This window comes from Myotis myotis, unplaced genomic scaffold (genome assembly GCF_014108235.1).
Source record: "Myotis myotis isolate mMyoMyo1 unplaced genomic scaffold, mMyoMyo1.p scaffold_m19_p_2, whole genome shotgun sequence".
In the NCBI taxonomy this organism is placed as follows: Eukaryota; Metazoa; Chordata; class Mammalia; order Chiroptera; family Vespertilionidae; genus Myotis; species Myotis myotis.
The window spans coordinates 26,376,308-26,394,350 of record NW_023416324.1 but is presented as its reverse complement, the minus strand read 5'-3'; the positions used below and the strand labels follow the sequence as shown (position 1 = coordinate 26,394,350).

Here is an 18,043-nt window from a genome sequence, read left to right as displayed (position 1 = left end):
TAATTCTAGTTAACAAGAGATGTCTAAGGCCAGCCACAATATATACTAATGAACCATATAATACTGTGTAGGTGCACAGGGAATGTTCTTGACATCTAAAATTTCTACGAGCTTAAAAGGGCTTCCCCTTCCTGGTCCAGGCAGCCATGGGGAGGAGTCAGTTTCATTATGTTTAATAGGTAACAAATAAGACCAAATATTAAGGTACTTATTTGTAAATCAGACTGTGGTGTCTAGACAATGATGTGTTTTTTTACATTTGAATAAAATATTAGGATTGAAAGTTTACTTATGCTCCTTATTCCTTACACAACATGACTAACAAAAGTTAACCTATTCTTTTTTTTATTTCTGCTGATATAGATTTCTTTGTAAGGTTACTATTTTCGGTTTTGTTGTTATTTTAGTTTAAAAGTTTTAAATTTTATTTTGAGCCCACATCTACTTCCATATAACTTCCCCACCTTGATGTGACCATGATTCTTAAGCAGAGGTAATAAGTGTAAAGCTAATCCAAAAGGTAGGTGCCTGAGTTGCATCCCTAGAGATTTTATTTGTTTAGCTTCAGATAGAATTCAGGTTTGTGTGTTGGGAAAACTTCCTGATAATTCTTAAGCTCACTTAGGTTGAGAATCACTGTTTCCAATTTTATTTAATCCTCCTACAGAATATTTGCATGTGTCATTTTTTTTATTGCTCCATGAATTTATTAGCATATATTAATGCAGTAAAGACGGGACAGAAACTCACAAACATTTTAGTTTCAGAAAACACATTGTAGGAAAGGAGTGACCAAGGACCAATAGTATTCTAGGGCCTTGGTGGATGCATTCATGGGGGAGGAGATCTCATTCCAGGAGGAGACATGTCTATTGGTGTCCCTTAAGCAGGGGTGGGGTGGAGGGATGGGACTAGCCTAATTGATGGGCTCATGGGTGGTCTCATACCAGGTAGAGTAGCCATAATGCCTGGAGTGGGGGGTGTTGCCCAGCCCACAAATGTGTGGGTAGTCCCCTGGACCCGTGGCTACTGAGTTGGGGTTCCAGCAATGCTGGCAGTGGCTGCAAAAGCTGTGACAATACCTTTTCCCTGTGGAATCATTACCTGCTTGGAGGGTCCTCAATCACTTTGGCGCAGGGCCTGCTAGTTCAAAAATTGGACCGCTAGCTGGAACACAGCAGCCAAGCCAACTCCAGGGCCTCCTGCAGCTTCTGCAATGCCAGTATCTTTTGGGGAGGCTTCCCTCCACAGTCATGGAAACCAAGGTTATTTGTTGGTAGTGAGTAGATAAACCTTTAAGAGGAAATATTCTAGTCGAATTCTGAGAATTTTGCCTCAGAATCTTACCAGAATGTTTTTTCCCATTTAAGGAAAACTTTTAAGATAACTTTTGCTTTTGTAGTGATAAATGTGAGTTAGCTTAGCCTTGCAGAGTAGTTCACAGGCTTAAAGAAATTATTATGGTTTAAATGTAGCAGGTTTTCAAGAAATAATGACTTTAAAAGTATTTAACGCATGAAAATTTTTTTTTTCTGGCAGTTTGGATGTGGATAGTGAAGCTAAGAAGCTGTTGGGCTTAGGACAGAAGCATCTGGTGATGGGGGATATTCCAGCAGCTGTCAATGCTTTCCAGGAAGCAGCTAGTCTTTTGTAAGTACTGTGTTTTGCTAAAATGTAATCCTATGTTTCTAATAAACTTGAGTCATAAGAAGTTGTTTTATGAGAAAAATCAAGTGTAAGAGTTTAAAAAGATTATTTTTCATGTATAAGTTCTATAAATATAAAATCTACATATAACTGAGCAATTGTAGCCTTTGATTTTCCTGAGTAAGGTAATCTGTTTTCTAGTCATTGCTAATTAGGGCGCCCAACTTGTCCTGGTTAATTGCAGGACTTTTCCATTTTTAGCATTGGAAAGTCTGTATCTGGATAAACTCAATCCCAAGTAAACTATGATGGTTGGTCACCCTACCATTAATATTATTATTAGCACAGTATTTTTCATACTCTTAACACTTTGTTATCTGCTCTGTTAGCAAGTTGGTAATTACCACCAGGTAATCATATCTATCTTCTATAATAATAAAAAGGTAATATGCTAATTAGACTGGACATCCTTCCTGGTGAAACTGGGGCAGGGAAGGAAGCCACCCCAAGTCCCAAGTGCCTGAGGGAAGCTGATGTTTGCAGCCAGGGGAAGGAAGGCCTACTCTTGCATGAATTTTCGTGCATCAGGCCTCTAGTGTATCTATAGGTATCTTGGGGAAACAGGTTAGCTTTAGTGCTTCAAGATTGATTGATATTAACCAAAGGCTTTAATGCACCTCTGTACGCTGAGAAAGTTAAATCTTCATTCAAGCATTAGCCTGCCAGCCTATGCCTTGATTTGAGCTAGTTCCCTCTAAGATATCATTACCAGTAGCAATGGAAGTCTGTCAGCTTTCTTTTTTTTTTTAAATATATATTTTTTTGGTTTTTTACAGAGAGGAAGGGAGAGGGATAGAGAGTCAGAAACATCAATGAGAGAGAAACATCAATCAGCTGCCTCCTGCACACCCCCTACTGGGCATGTGCCTGCAACCAAGGTACATGCCCTTGACTGGAATCGAACCTGGGACCCTTCAGTCCGCAGGCTGACGCTCCATCCACTGAGCCAAACCAGCTAGGGCTGTCAGCTTTTTTTAATTTATTTATTTATTTATTTATTTATTTATTTATTTATTTATTATTGATTTTTACAGAGAGGAAGGGAGAGAGATAGAGAGCCAGAAACATCGATGAGAGAGAAACATCGATCAGCTGCCTCCTGCACATCTCCCACTGGGGATGTGCCCGCAACCCAGGTACATGCCCCTGACTGGAATCGAACCCGGGACCCCTCAGTCCGCAGGCCGATGCTCTATCCACTGAGCCAAACCGGTTTCGGCGTCAGCTTTCTTAATTAGCTTATTGTTAACACTAGTAGCCCAGTGCACAGATTCGTCCACATTGAAAGAAAATTAATTAGAAGAAATATATTTTTTTAAAATATATTTTATTGATTTTTTACAGAGAGGAAGGGAGAGAGATAGAGAGCCAGAAACATCGATGAGAGAGAAACATCGATCAGCCGCCTCCTGCACACCTCCCACTGGGGATGTGCCTGCAACCCAGGTACATGCCCTTGACCGGAATCGAACCTGAGACCTTTCAGTCCGCAGGCCAACGCTCTATCCACTGAGCCAAACCGGTTTCGGCAAGAAATATTTTAATATTGCTATTCACCCTTTCTCTTTAATAGAAGTGTCAACCAAATTCACTATTGACAATGACAGATGGAAACACACTTGTGATTGGTGCCAGCAAAAGCTTTATATGTATTGCGCACGCGTGATTCAACTTAGCCTTTTATAGATATAGAATAAACTTGCTTAATTAGACCTGCTTCTATATATTTTAAATATGATGTTACATGCAAGGAACATTAATATTTCAAGAATAAAAAGATTTTAAGTATAATAATATTACCAAAACTGTATTGACATAACATATCACAAAAGTTGTAGGAAATATAAAAAATATGCAAATAACAGTATTCTATTATATTCTAGTATATCCCCCCCCCGCGCTCTATTTTTGTTCATCAGTGTATGTTGTTCATTATATTCCACAAATGAGTGAATGACATGATATTTATCTTTCTCCAACTGGCTTATTTCGCTTAGCATGATGCTTTCTTAAATTTTTTTAAGTCCAGTTGCTTTTTTTTTTTTTTAATACATTTTTATTGATTTAAGAGAGGGAGAGAGAGATAGAAACATCAATGATGAGAGAATCATTGATAGGCTCCCTCCTGCATGCTCCACACTGGGGATTGAACCTGCAACCTGGGCACATGCTCCGACCAGGAACCAAGCCGTGACCTCTTGGTTTCTGGGTTGACGCTTAACTGCTCAACCTGGCAGGGCTTAGCATGATGCTTTTAAAGTCTATTTTGTCGAATATGAGTATTGATGCTCCAGCTTTGCTTTTTTTTTTTAATTTCTTTTCCATTAGCATGGAAAATTTTTTCCCATCTCTTCACTTTCATCCTCTGTGTATCTTTTTTTTTTTTTTTTAATATATTTTATTGATTTTTCACAGAGAGGAAGGGAGAGAGACAGAGAGTTAGAAACATCGATGAGAGAGAAACATCGATCAGCTGCCTCCTGCACATCTCCCACTGGGGATGTGCCCGCAACCCAGGTACATGCCCTTGACCGGAATCGAACCTGGGACCTTTCAGTCCGCAGGCCGACGCTCTATCCACTGAGCCAAACCGGTTTCGGCCTCTGTGTATCTTTTGAGGTGGATCTCTTGTAGACAGCATATAGTTGGGTCATGTTTTTATATCTATTCACCCACCCTACACCTTTTGATTGGAGCATTTAATCCATTTACAATTAGGGTTATTATTGATAGGTACTTATTCCCATTTTAATTCTGTATGGCTAGGTTTTTCTCTCTTTTCTTCTCAAATCCCTTAAGCATTTCTTGTAATGCCGGCTTGGTGGTAATGAACTCCTGTAGCCTTTTTATTTTTTTTGTCTGGGAAGCTCTTTATTTGACCATCTATTTTGAATGATAGATAGCCTTGCTGGATACAGTAATCTTGGTCTCAGAGCCTTGCTTTCCGTTACCTTAAGTACTATATGCCATTCCCTTCTGGCCTTTAGAGTTTCCCATGAGAAATCAGGTGTCAGCCTTATGGGAGCTGACAGTTTTCTTTTCTCTTTGTCTTTAATTTTTGGCATTTTAATTAGGATGTGTCTGGGCATGGTTCTGTTTGGGTTCTTCTTGTTTGGGGTTCTCTGTGCCTCCTGAGCTTGTGTGACTTTTTCCTTTTCCAGGTTAGGGAAGTTTCCTACCATTATTTCTTCAAACACCTTCTCTATTCCTTTCTATTCTAATATTGTGACGTTTCATTGTCCCACAGCTTCCTTAAGCTGTCATCCTGTTTTTTAATTGTTTTTTCTTTTTGGTTCTCTAATTGAGTGATATTTTCAACTCTGTCTTCTAATTCACTGATCAATCCTCAGCTTCCCCTAATCTGCTGAGTATTCCTTCCAATGTGTTCTTTATTTGTGTTATGTCATGCTTTATCTCAGACTGTTCTTTTTTCATAGTTACTATACCTTTTTTCATACTGTTGAGCATTTTTAACATCATTACTCTAAACTGTTTCAGATAAATTTCTTATCTCTGCTTCATTTATCTCTTCTGGAGAATTCATTCGCTGGTTCTTTCATTTGGGGGTTGTTTCTTTCCTCATTTTGGTTGTCTGTTTGGGTTTGTGATTATGTTATAGGTAGATCCTCTGTACCTCTCAATCTCTAGTGCAGGACAGTCTTAAAGGCTGTTTCTGACTAATTAGATCAGGCAAAGACTCAAAGCCTCCATAGACTGCCCCTGTCTACAGACTTGAATTGCCCCCCAGGCAATCGTCCTCAGGTGTGGCAAGAGTTTTTTCAACAGGGTGGGGCAGTTGTTTATGCCTGAAGGCTAATAGTTCATTTTAATTTCTTCAGTGGCCTCAGGGCAAGGTGTTTTCCAGTAGGATGTGTCCACTGTCTTCCCCTCAGGCAAGGCAGATGTCTATGTGGGAAAGATGTCCTCCACTTTGTGAGGGAATGACTCATCCCAGGAAACTTGGGGTGTCTGCTTTCTGAGCTCTATCCCCCAAGTCCCCAGTCCTGGATTCTGCTCTCACAGGTCCAGTCCACTTCACCCTCCCTCTGCTGGAGCACAAGGTGGGTAGCTCCACAGGGAATTTTTGTGCGTGGACCCTTTAAGAGGGTGCCCAAACTTTCAGCTCTCACTCCCTGGCAGACAGCAAACCACTGCTTTTCATAGCTAGATGTTATGTGGGTACCCCCCCTCAGTTTGGTGCTCTCTGCTGGACAGCCCAGCTTGGGGATTGGATCCCTGAGTTCTCAGTGGCACCCCGCCCCGGCAGCTGAGCTCTCTCTCCGGGACTTCAGTTGCCATCTGTGGGTGCCCAGCTAGCCCTTTCTCACTGCTGCCCCTCCTACCAGTCTCCACCTTCGGTCCTTGGCTATCAGGGTTCTCTCCTGCGAGTTTTCCATTGATTATTCAGTAAATCTTTCTGAATTTCAGTTGTAATTCAAGCTTGCTCCTGGGAGCATGTCTGTGCAGCATTCTCCTACTCTCTCTTTCTTCTTCTTCAATTAGACCTGCTTTCTGATGTAGCTAAACTTTTTTCCAGCCCAGTGAAGCACCCCAACTACTCTTTCAGGTAATTGTCAGCATCACAGCAGTAAATATCAACACAAAGCAGATTATTATTATAGGTCATACAGGAAGAACAAAGGTAAAATATTAACTGCAGCAGTGTTTGTATTCTGCGCAGTGAGAAAACCTGAAGTCATTTTCAAGTTCCAACATTTCTTCTTTGCAGTTGGGTCAAGTTTCTAAACTTTCTAAATCTCCATTTTCTGGCTAATGAATAGAAAATAGGATTCTACCGAGTCTCCCATCTACCTACTCCAGGACTTCTGTGGGGATCAAATGAGATGAGGAACGGGAAAACGCTTCACATACATTTGGTTATATAAGTGTGAAATGAAACAGACTATCCTTAAACTTGACTTTCTTCACAGTACTTCATAATTAGATTTTTTTTCTTCTGTTTTTCCTGACTAGTTTCTTTAGTTACTCTCATTAGACTCTCAATGCTGGTAGTTGGCCTTACTTTGCATGGCTTCTGCCAATCCTTTACTACATGAAAATGGTTTCTTGACATAAAGTACTCCTCCTTCCCGTTTATCATACTTGTGTGATTTTTTCCTTCCTGCTTCCCTGTGTAAATAATAGCTAAAACTTATCTATAAATCTGTATTTCTAAGCCTTATTTTAAGTGCTTTTATATACATTAACTCAATTCCTGCAGTAGCTCTTTGAGCATTCTTCACATTTCTATTTTACAGATGAGAAAACGAAGGCACTGTGAAATTAACTTCCCAGGCATTCTACCAGAGAAAAAATGCTCTTAACTATATCATGATGCTTTTCCATGGGCCTTACTTATCCTTTAGGTCCCAGCCAACTAGTAGTTAGTCCTCTAACTATTTTGGCCCATTTTGACACCGGTCTTATAGCAGAAGAAATCCCTATTGATGTAGTTTAGGTCTTAGATTATATGTGATAACTGTAGTAAATTGATGGCATTTAGAATATATAATATATGTATAGCTGAAGAACGGTCATCATTAATTTTATGCCCTGTTTGTTAGGTCAAGGTCCATTTGACCTTGACTGGGAAGCAAAAGAGGGAAGTACTGGTTTCCTATAAGTGTGTTACTGGAAGAATGTCATAACTAAAGAACTAGAAATAACTGTTTTAGAGTAGGTGTTAATTCAGATCTTTGATGTTTATTCTCTTTATAGAGGTAAAAAGTATGGAGAGACAGCTAATGAGTGTGGAGAAGCTTTCTTTTTCTATGGGAAATCTCTTCTGGAGTTGGCAAGGTATGTCTTTGAAGTCACAATTTATAAGTAGAATGTTTTGTATCACCACAATGGTCTATTAAACACTTTAGTATCTTTGTTTGCTAAGATTGTTTACTAGATTCAGATTTCACATGAACTAAGAGACTAATTTTACTAAGAAATAGGAAATTAGGGAGAGCATGGAAGTTTTTTGAAAGGCACTTCATGCAAAGAGTAAAATTATACATAAGTTTTGACTTTGGGGTCAGAGAACACTAGCAAATGAATATCTCTAACAAATAAAACTTATAAGTAGTCTTAATTATTATAAAGTTGTTGTCTGGTTTCCACCAGAAATTATTCACCAGGATAAAATACATTGAGGGCACATGAAACTAGCAAATTACCTATGATCTATTTAATATCAGTTCTAGTAAGTTTTCTAATTTTAGAGAGCATTCTGGTGATTTGTCGTAATAATCTTGCCAGAATGGGTTTTTTTTCCCTGTTTAAGGAAATGTCAGTGGGTGTGAAGCTTGGGAAATATGGCCCTGTTATAAGGGAAATATATACTGATCTTGTTCTTTTATAAGAGTCACCAATACTTTTCAGTAGCTGAAGGTTATACTTATTCTTTCACTGTTCTCCCAGCCTTAATTTATAGAAGTTTTTTAGGAACACCTACTTTATATTCTCTGCATTTGCTTACTCCTCTGTTGCTTTTATAGTATAGGATTACAATTTCTGTCGTAAATTGTTACGTTCTAGTTATCATGCCTTTAGTACCTTTTCCTTTTTTCCTAGAATGGAGAATGGTGTTTTAGGAAATGCCCTGGAAGGTGTGCATGTGGAAGAGGAAGAAGGAGAAAAAACAGAAGAAGAATCGCTGGTAGAAAATAATGATAACATAGATGGTATGTGGAGTTGCATGTGGCATTAAAGAGATGCAACATATATTTCTTGTACACAAGTGACGGAGATAGGCTCTTCCTATCCAGGATCATCTATAAGATGCTTAGGTGATAACCTGCATCGGGCGGAGACTTCAGTGGAAGTAGCTGATTACAAAAAGTGACTAGGTTTTTTGTTTGTTTTTTAAGAGGATAACTTATTTTTTTTAGAAACTCTGTGCCACTCAGTTATTTTAATAGCAGTGCTTTCAGAGCCCTTTTACATTTTTTGTGTGTAAGAAATTCAAATGTTAATTTCTAAGCCTAGTTTGGCCAATCAGATGGAGGTCTATAATGTTTAGAGGAGAATGTAAAGCTTGGCATCTCCACTAATTGATATTCAGAATGCTTAAGCTAATTTAGGGAGCTTGGGTTTCTTTTGCAATAAGTTGCACTGCTAGATGGGACTTTACCTTTGCTTTTCTTAAAGGGGCAGATAATTTGTAGGCCATCCGCTAAAACTTAAGCCAGGCTGTTTGAAGGGTTTAAAGGGAATGTGTTTTTAGTTTCCATTTATGCCTTTAACATTAAACTCGAAGACATGTTTATGCTTCATGTTCTTTAACCATGTAGAGGAAGCAAGGGAAGAGTTGAGAGAACAGGTTTATGACGCCATGGGAGAAAAAGAAGCAAAAAAACCAGAAGACAAGTCTTTGGTAAAGCCTGAAATTGATAAAGAACAGGAGACTGAAATGGAGAAGGGTGAAAGAGAAGATATGGATATAAGTGAGCCTGCAGAGTTACTACAGGAAAAAGTTGAATCAACTCCAGATCACTTAACTGAAACCACTGAAGAGGCAAAAGGAGTAGCAGTATCAGGACTGATTGAAGCTGAGGTCATTGCTGAGAAGCCAGAAAACGAAGCACCTGATGTTGAGGAAGGAAAGTCAGTTTCTGTAACTGATGTCCAAGAAGAGTACAGCGAAAAAGGGGGTCAGGACAAACAGGAAGAAGTAATTGTGAACATAGAGGAGAAGCCAAAAGAAGCTTCAGAAGAACAGCCTACTGTGACTCTAGAAAAGCAGGCCACTGCAGTGGAGGTAGAAGCAGAGCCTATAGATTCAACAGTCGAGCCGGTGGCTGTGGGTGGGGATGAGCCAAAGGAGCAGGTAGCTGCCTCTAAAAATGATCTAGGAAAAGCTGTTCCCGAGCAGTTGGTAGGGCAAGAAATGCCTCCTGCTGAAGAGTCACCAGAGTTGACAACAGAGGCTGCAAAAGATGAATCACAAGTCTCTGAGAATCCTGGGCAGGAGGCCAAAGTTCTCCCTAAGGATGGCACAGTCAGTGGACTGTCAGCTGCAGATGAGACTCCTGAACCAGAGACTAATGCAGAAGGATTAACAGAAAGAAATGATGGCACAGGACTAGAAGAGGGCAGGGCAGAGTTGGTTCCTAACCAGGAGGAGACTAAGCTATCTCTAGAAGAGTCTGGGGCAGCTGGAGATGGGTTTGAGACCAAGGTAGCCCAGGGGGGTACTGAGAAATCCCCTGAAGACAAAGTTAAGATAACTGCTAATGAAGAAACACAAGAGAGAGAAGAACAGATGAAAGAGGGTGAAGGTAACCGGGATATGCAAGACCTGCAGTGGGTGGAGTACATTCTGGATTTGACTCACTAATCATGGGTAAAAGTCAGTCTTCCATTCAGGATTTTCCGTCTGCCTTTGGATTAGGAAAGGGCAAAATGAAAATGGGGGTAGTTTAAAAAGGTTGTGATAAGTTGAGCGAGTTAAATCAAAAGCAAGACTTCTTTAGCTGGCTTATAAACTAACGCTTTTACTAACTGCAAAATAGGCCTTCTTTGATTTCTGAGACTTGGCTAGCTATTAGTAACTTGTACCATACTAGCCAGTAAAGCTGGATGGGGGTGGGGTCAGTAGGGAAATAGTGGGCTAGGCTGGCAGAGAATGCTGAATGGATGTTCACTTGCATGCCCCTGAATTGTTTTACTTGCTGTTCACATGGTTCGTTTTTTTCTGCTTTAGGAAGCAGGATTAGAGCAGTAGAATCCACTGAACCTGGTACACTTAAGCAGGCATGCCATTTAAATTCAAGTTCACTCTTGAAGGCTATATTACCAGAGTGAAAATTCTGGTAACCCTCTTTAAGCCTTCAGAAGTATTTAAAGGCTATTCACATTAGTTAAAATTAGACCCTTCCAAAAGATAACAAAAACTTAATTGGCCACCTTGCTACTTTCTCCCCTCATGTTTGCTTTGGTTGCCAATCTGAAATTTTTGTTACTTAAACATTATAAAGTGGGTGCTTTATATAGTATTATTTAGTCTACTTTTGATTCAACGTAACCAACATGTATAAGCCTCTAATTAGTAATTAAAAAATTGGCACATCTGAATTAAGTTGTACTATGATTTGAGGATTCTGCTGTCTATAAGGTTCATCTAACGTTGGTATTAATAATCACAAATGTATACCAATTAATCATATAATTGACAGACTAAGATTTTTAAAGACCCATTATCAATATTTGTAGCTCATTCTGATAAACTTGTACCTATGTGCAGGTCCTTGCACTCCAGCCAGCACAGGCATGGTAATCAGAAATGAATTTGGCTCTAAATGGTAGCACCATTGGACTGTTCATGGGCTTTTAGAAATTCGTTTAGGTAAAGCACAGAACTGAACTTCTCAATTTTTAAAAACTCCCATGTCTTGATCTTTAACGATAGTGAGCAAGAATAGTAAAAGCTCTGCTGGCTCTTACAGTTGGACTTTGAGTTATAAGCTACAGTAGAGATGTCATATTTCTCCACAGATGTTCAAAAACTATTCAGTTGGATCATCAGTAACGTGTTGTTAGAGCTCTCCCATACATACATATCTCTTATTCTATAATAATGCTATGTAATAACTAGTATTATTCAAATTGTAGTGATGAGGAAATTGAGGCTTAGGGTTACATTAATTGACTAGGGTCAACCAGTAAGTCCTAGTACTGGAATCCAACCGTAGATCTAACTTGAATATATTGTTCTTCCTAAGCTGCCTCACTCTGAGGAAAGTAACTTTTATCTTCTCCCTTAACCACCTCCTATCAGAAATTTATGTGACAACACAATTGCAGAAATCTTGTGGTTTTCTCTTAAAACTCCATTTCTTACCACCTCTTGAGCTGTGCATATCCCTAATAAAGAATATTGGTCTGGTATTATTTCTAGTGTCATGCTAGATATGATTGGTAAGTTAATAGAATTTTAATATTGGAGGCATAAAGCTTGGCCACACTCAGTTGGACTATACTAGTCAATCTGTAGTGGTTATCCTGTAAGAAGGCTAGAATAGCTCGAAAATCATATTGCCTTTACTTTGCTTTTAGCTACAAGATCAGAAAAATGGTATAAAATAGTGTCTCCCTTTTCTCAGAAAGATGATAGGCATACCACACGATTCCATTTTTAGAGAATCTTGGAAAATATGTAAACAGCTCTCTGGACATCAGGGCATTTCTGTTAATACCTGGGTATTGGTTACCAGGTTGGAAAGTGTCTTAAAGTAGTGGCTTTCTTTTTTATTTTTTTTAAAATATATTTTATTGATTTTTTTTTACAGAGAGGAAGGGAGAGAGATAGAAACATCGATCAGCTGCCTCCTGCGCATCTCCTATTGAGGATGTGCCCGCAACCCAGGTGCATGCCCTTGACCGGAATCGAACCTGGGACCTTTCAGTCCGCAGGCCGACGCTCTATCCACTGAGCCAAACCGGTTTCGGCAGTGGCTTTCTTATTAACCTAGCTTCCTCTTCATCATTCCATGAGGGTAGTACAGATTCCTTGAGAAAAACCTGTATTTTTCTCACTGTTGTAAGAATTGTAATTTAAAAATTTGATATAAAACTCAAAAAATTAGGTATATTTTACCAAATTAGATGTCATCTTCTAACATTCTAGTCTGAGTAGGAACAGATACCCGATCATTAAGAACAGATAGGCCGAAACCGGTTTGGCTCAGTGGATAGAGCGTCGGCCTGCGGACTGAAAGGTCCCAGGTTCGATTCCGGTCAAGGGCATGCACCTGGGTTGTGGGCATGTCCCCAGTAGGAGATGTGCAGGAGGCAGCTGATCGATGCACCTGGGTTGTGGGCATGTCCCCAGTAGGAGATGTGCAGGAGGCAGCTGATCGATGTTTCTCTCTCATCGATGTTTCTAACTCTCTATCTCTCTCTCTTCCTCTCTGTAAAAAATCAATAAAAAAAAAAAAAAAATCAATAAAATATATTTAAAAAAAAGAACAGATAGAATAACAAATATTTTGTCAATTTTTCCTGCAAATTGAGAAGATAAAGTCTGTTAAGAGACTACATAGATCCTTACAACCTGTCATTACATAATCTGTTAGAAGACGGACTTCATTGTCAAGTCAATAAAACCACTCATCTAGTTTAACATGAGGGAACTAAGTACACAAACCACTTGGAAATTTGGTGTGGAAAAATATGCTATATGGTGATGGGTATTTGTATTTCAAAAGTACTAAATTAGCCCTGACCAGATAGATCAATTAGTTAGAGTATCATCCCGATATGCCGAGGTTGCAGGTTCAATTCCTGGTTAGGGAACATAAGCAGCAAATGAATAGATAAATAAGTGAAACAACAAATCAGTCTTTCCCTTCCTCTCTCTAAAATCAATTCATTGCCCTAGCCCAGCCGTGGGCAAACTACGGCCCGGGCTGGATCCGGCCCGTTTGAAATGAATAAAACTAAAAAAAAAAAAAAAAGACCGTACCCTTTTATGTAATGATGTTTACTTTGAATTTATATTAGTTCACACAAACACTCCATCCATGCTTTTGTTCCGGCCCTCCGGTCCAGTTTAAGAACCCATTGTGGCCCTCGAGTCAAAAAGTTTGACCACCCCTGTCCTAGCCAGTTTGGCTCAGTGGCTCAGTGGATGGAGTGTCGGCCTACGGACTGAGGGGTCCCAGGTTCGATTCCGGTCAAGGGCATGTACCTTGGTTGCCAGCGCGTCCCCAGTGGGGGGCGTGCAGGAGGCAGCTGATTGATCTCTCTCATAGATGTTTCTAACTCTCTATCCCTCTCCCTTCTCTGTAAAAAATCAATGGAATGTATTTAAAAAAATCAATTCATTTCTATATTTACATTCTCACAGTAGGTTGTTAGGAGACAATATTTGAGCTCTTTTACTGGTGTTAACAATATTAATGAAAGATATAAGAGGTGGTAGCACATTATACACAATTTATGAATTGTCCGTTACCCCAAAAAGCCCATTTTAATCACATGGCATGCTGAACTTTACATGCTGTGTAGAGCTAATTATTAATAGTCCTTATAGGTTATTGACTTGTGAGTGTATGTCAATTAGGTAAAATATGGTGTCATTATGGCTGCAGATTGTAACGTTGCTGGAGTGAAATAACTGGTTATAGTACTTTTCACTCAAATTCTGTACATGCTAAAGCTGGCTGGAGTCTGTGACATGCTCACTGGTGAGAGTTGGTACAGGCTATGCTTTTCTCTCCACAGCTCCATTGTGGGAAAGCTAGTCTGTTCAGTATTCTTGCTCTGAATGAAGTAGAGAATTTTAACTTTTAGTACTTTCTCAGCTTTTTTGTAGTATTCTCTAAAGAGCTTAAAGATGCCAGGAACACTGGCTAAAGATGCCTCCAAATTGCTTCTGGCTGAGTATATATGGGAAGTTGTTGACATTGAACAAGAGGCAGTAAACTGTCTTCATCTGAATGATCTAAATCAGGGGTGGGAAACTTTCTCTTTTTTCCTGCCAAGGGTCATTATAACATCATTTGCTTAATATAATTCACTTAACATAAATTTATGTTGCTATGAAAAAAAAGTTTATTTGTTGAGTTTCCAGTCCTGCCTGCAATTACCTTGGGAAGGCCAGACGAAGTGATTTCTGAGGCATCATACGGGCCCACAGGCCGGACCTTCCTCACCCCTGATCTAGATTAACTTTTAGAAAATAAACACTTAGCATTTGATTGTTGAAGGTCTGAATTATAGACACTACAAGATAAGACTTGAATTAGACTTATCCCTGGCCTTATTTATATCAGCCAGTTCAAATGTTGGTTGGTTTGCCTTAGCATCGGGCCTGTCCTACCCCAGAATATAGATTATTTCACAGATGCTTATTGGAATCTGAATAGTCAAAAGATACCTTAGTATTCTCAATACTGAGGAATTTTTGCTTGCAGAAACTGAGGGCTCAGAAGAAGAGGATAAAGAAAATGACAAGGCTGAAGAAACACCAAATGATTTAGTTCTTGAAAACAAGGTAATCATTTGCTCGATATATTTTGCTTCCTTATTTTAGGGCTGTAGTTTTATTAGTTAGTATATGTGTGACTATTCATGTCTAGACATCCATTTGATCTCATTGTTAAGACCCGCTGTAGGTTTTAGGGAAAAGTCTGAATTTTGAATCCTATGTCAGGTTTTTTTAAGCCATACTAAATTATCTATTTAGGTTTGTAATCTAAAGATGCCTGTCTTGTACTTCTGCCTAATACCAATGATTTGGATATACTTTAGTCACTTCAAGAAAATGAAGAGGAGGAGATTGGGAACCTAGAGCTTGCCTGGGATATGCTGGATTTAGCAAAGATCATTTTTAAAAGGTAAAACTCTTGGTGCGTCTAGGCCAGCGGTTCTCAACCTGTGGGTCGCGACCATCAGAAAACACATATAGCATATCAGATATTTACATTACGATTCATAACAGTAGCAAAATTAGTTATGAAGTAGTAACGAAAATAATTTTATGGTTGGGGGTCACCACAACATGAGGAACTGTATTAAAGGGTCGCGGCATTAGGAAGGTTGAGAACCACTGTTATAGGCTCAGATTGGGAAGTTGGTGGTTGCAAATAGAACCTAGTTATGGTTGGACAAAATCTGTTAAGGTTTCTGACCATATTTCCTTGTTTTAGGCAAGAAACAAAAGAAGCTCAGCTTTATGCTGCACAGGCACATCTTAAACTTGGAGAAGTTAGTGTTGAATCTGGTAATACATCTTCCATTTTACTCTTCCCCTAATGTACTCCCACCCAGTCTTTTTCAAATTCCTTTATTTTTTAAATATATTTTATTGATTTTTTTTTTTTTTTTTTTTTTTTTTTTTTACATAGAGGAAGGGAGAGGGATAGAGAATTAGAAACATCGATGAGAGAGAAACATCGATCAGCTGCCTCCTGCACCCCCCACCCCACCCCCCGGGGATGTGCCCGAAACCAAGGTACATGCCCTTGACTGGAACTGAACCTGGGACCCTTAGGTCCGCAGGCCGACACCCTATCCACTGAGCCAAATGGGTCAGGGCTCAAATTCCTTTAAATCAAGCTTGATCATAAATTATGGGCGGTTAGCTTTAAAAGGACAGTAGGTTTGGGTCCCTATAGTCCCTAGAACAGTGAATAGTATTTCCTAAAAGTCACTCTAATTGAAAGTCTTAGTCATTTTGATGTTTTTTTTATAATCAAGGATCATGAAATGTAAATTGGGGAGCATTCCCCCAGAATAGTCTAAAATTTAGAAGTACTATAGTATTAAATGCTTGCTATTGTTATTCTCTTCATTAGAGAATTATGTCCAAGCTGTGGAGGAATTCCAGGCTTGCCTAAACCTGCAAGAGCAGTACCTAGAAGCCCATGACCGTCTCCTTGCAGAAACCCACTACCAGTTGGGCTTGGCCTATGGGTACAACTCTCAGTATGATGAGGCAGTGGCACAGTTTGGCAAATCTATTGAAGTCATTGAGAAGAGAATGGGTGAGTGAGCATCAGCTGTTTTCACAATGATTTTGATGGATCCAGTAATTGATAAGGTAAAAGTGAATCTTTTCGTGGTAATTTACTGATCACTTCAACCTTTGTAGCTGTCCTCGATGAGCAGATGAAGGAGGCTGAAGGATCACGTACTGAATATGAGAAAGAAATTGAGGAGCTGAAGGAACTGCTACCTGAAATTAGAGAGAAGATAGAAGATGCCAAGGAGTCCCAGCATAGTGGGAATGTAGCTGAATTGGCTCTGAAAGCAACTCTGGTTGGTTTGGTTTCCTTTTCAAGTTTTGATAATAACATGTTCGATGTTGTTGAAGGCATTGTGGTATTAGTGTTCTGTTGGCTAGGAATCTTAGGTATAACATGGTTTCCAGGGAGTTGGAAGTCAGAGGGAACGTGAGAACTCGTCTAGAAATTCCTATCAGATAGTATAATGCTTAAGACAATACACTCCAGATTGCGTTTGACTCCTATCTTTGCTGTTTACTATATATGACCATGAGTGTGTTTGTTTACTTTTCTTTGCCTTAGTTGTCTGATCTGTAAAATGGGGATGAAAATAGTACCTGTATGTTAAGACATTTCTAATGGTGTAAGACAAATAGTATTTGTTTAATAACTATAAACGGTTGTGTCCATCTCTGAGAATTCCTCTGTATAGATTAGTGAGGTGTTTGAAGGCTTTTAACCCCAGATTGCCTATCTCTGCCTTTTGGTGCTAGGGTGTCAGGATGATAGGATATGGAGGATTTGGTTTAATTTTTTTTCTTTTTTAATATATTTTTATTTTTTCAGAGAGGAAGGGAGAGGAAGAGAGAGAGATAGAAACATCAATGATGAGAAGGAGTCATTGCTCAGCTGCCTCCTGTGCTACACTTTGGACCCAGCAGGCAACCCAGGCATGTGCCCTTGACTGGAATCGAACCTGGGACCCTTCGGTCCGCAGGCCAACACTCTATCCACTGAGCCAAACCAGGAGGGCAGGTTTAATTTCTTTAGTTAGTCTCACCCAAGGATATTTTTTCCCCATTTTTTTAAAATACATTTTTTATTGATTTCAGAGAGGAAGGGAGAGAGATAGAAACAGCAACGATGAGAGAGAATCTTTGATCTGCTGCACACCCCACACTGGGGATCGAACTGTGACCTTCTGGTTCATAGTTCAACGCTCAATCACTAAGCCACGCCAGCTGGGCTCCCCATTCATTTTTAGAGAGAGAGATACATTGATCTGTTGCCTCCTGCACACTCCCCTGCAACCCAGGTATATGCCCTTCACTGGGAATCGAAACCCAGACCCTTGGGTCCACAGGCTGATACTCTAATCAGGGTGCCAAACCGGCCAAGGCTTAGGTTTAATTTCAACACTCTGTCTGTATACCCCAGATTGGGTCTGGCAGGTAACAGGCATAGGTAGAGGGGGTAGACAGTGTTGCTGCTATATGGGGCCACTATTATTTGAGGTCTTAATCAGTTGCTTTGATGGTGAGTACCTGTTGTAAGCCTGTGGGTGACCCTATGGCTTCTATCCTGGGACCCACTGCAGTTTGTCATCTTCACAGGTAGAGAGCGCTACTTCAGGTTTCACTCCGAGTGTAGGAGGCTCTTCAGTCTCCATGGTGAGTATTCAGGTTTTTTGTTTTGTCTCTTTAATATTAGACCTCATTCTTTGTCTCATGTGGCTAGCTATTCATTGCTAACAAAGGCTTCCTTTTTGTCAGATTGCCAGTAGAAAATCAACAGATGGTGCTTCCTCATCAAATTGTGTGACTGATATTTCCCACCTTGTCAGAAAGAAGGTAAATTTACATGTGATCATTTCTTTTCTTTTCTTTTTTCCAAAT

General features: G+C 39.6%; 1 protein-coding gene across 5 annotated transcripts in view; it reads left to right on the top strand.

Moving 5' to 3' along the window:
• Window positions 1–18,043, top strand: part of LOC118676208 (nuclear autoantigenic sperm protein) — a 29,728-nt gene that overhangs the window by 9,890 nt on the left and 1,795 nt on the right. For 3 of the 5 annotated variants that reach the window (XM_036349732.1, XM_036349731.1, XM_036349733.1), the window contains exons 3-13: window positions 1,540–1,650; window positions 7,426–7,506; window positions 8,272–8,381; window positions 8,991–9,977; window positions 14,616–14,695; window positions 14,953–15,038; window positions 15,351–15,424; window positions 15,999–16,187; window positions 16,295–16,461; window positions 17,762–17,818; window positions 17,921–17,998. In XM_036349732.1, the coding sequence (XP_036205625.1) occupies window positions 1,540–1,650; window positions 7,426–7,506; window positions 8,272–8,381; window positions 8,991–9,977; window positions 14,616–14,695; window positions 14,953–15,038; window positions 15,351–15,424; window positions 15,999–16,187; window positions 16,295–16,461; window positions 17,762–17,818; window positions 17,921–17,998 (2,020 nt within the window). The remainder of the gene's footprint in view (window positions 1–1,539; window positions 1,651–7,425; window positions 7,507–8,271; window positions 8,382–8,990; window positions 9,978–14,615; window positions 14,696–14,952; window positions 15,039–15,350; window positions 15,425–15,998; window positions 16,188–16,294; window positions 16,462–17,761; window positions 17,819–17,920; window positions 17,999–18,043) is intronic. The other 2 variants (XM_036349734.1, XM_036349735.1) reach the window with 2 other exon arrangements.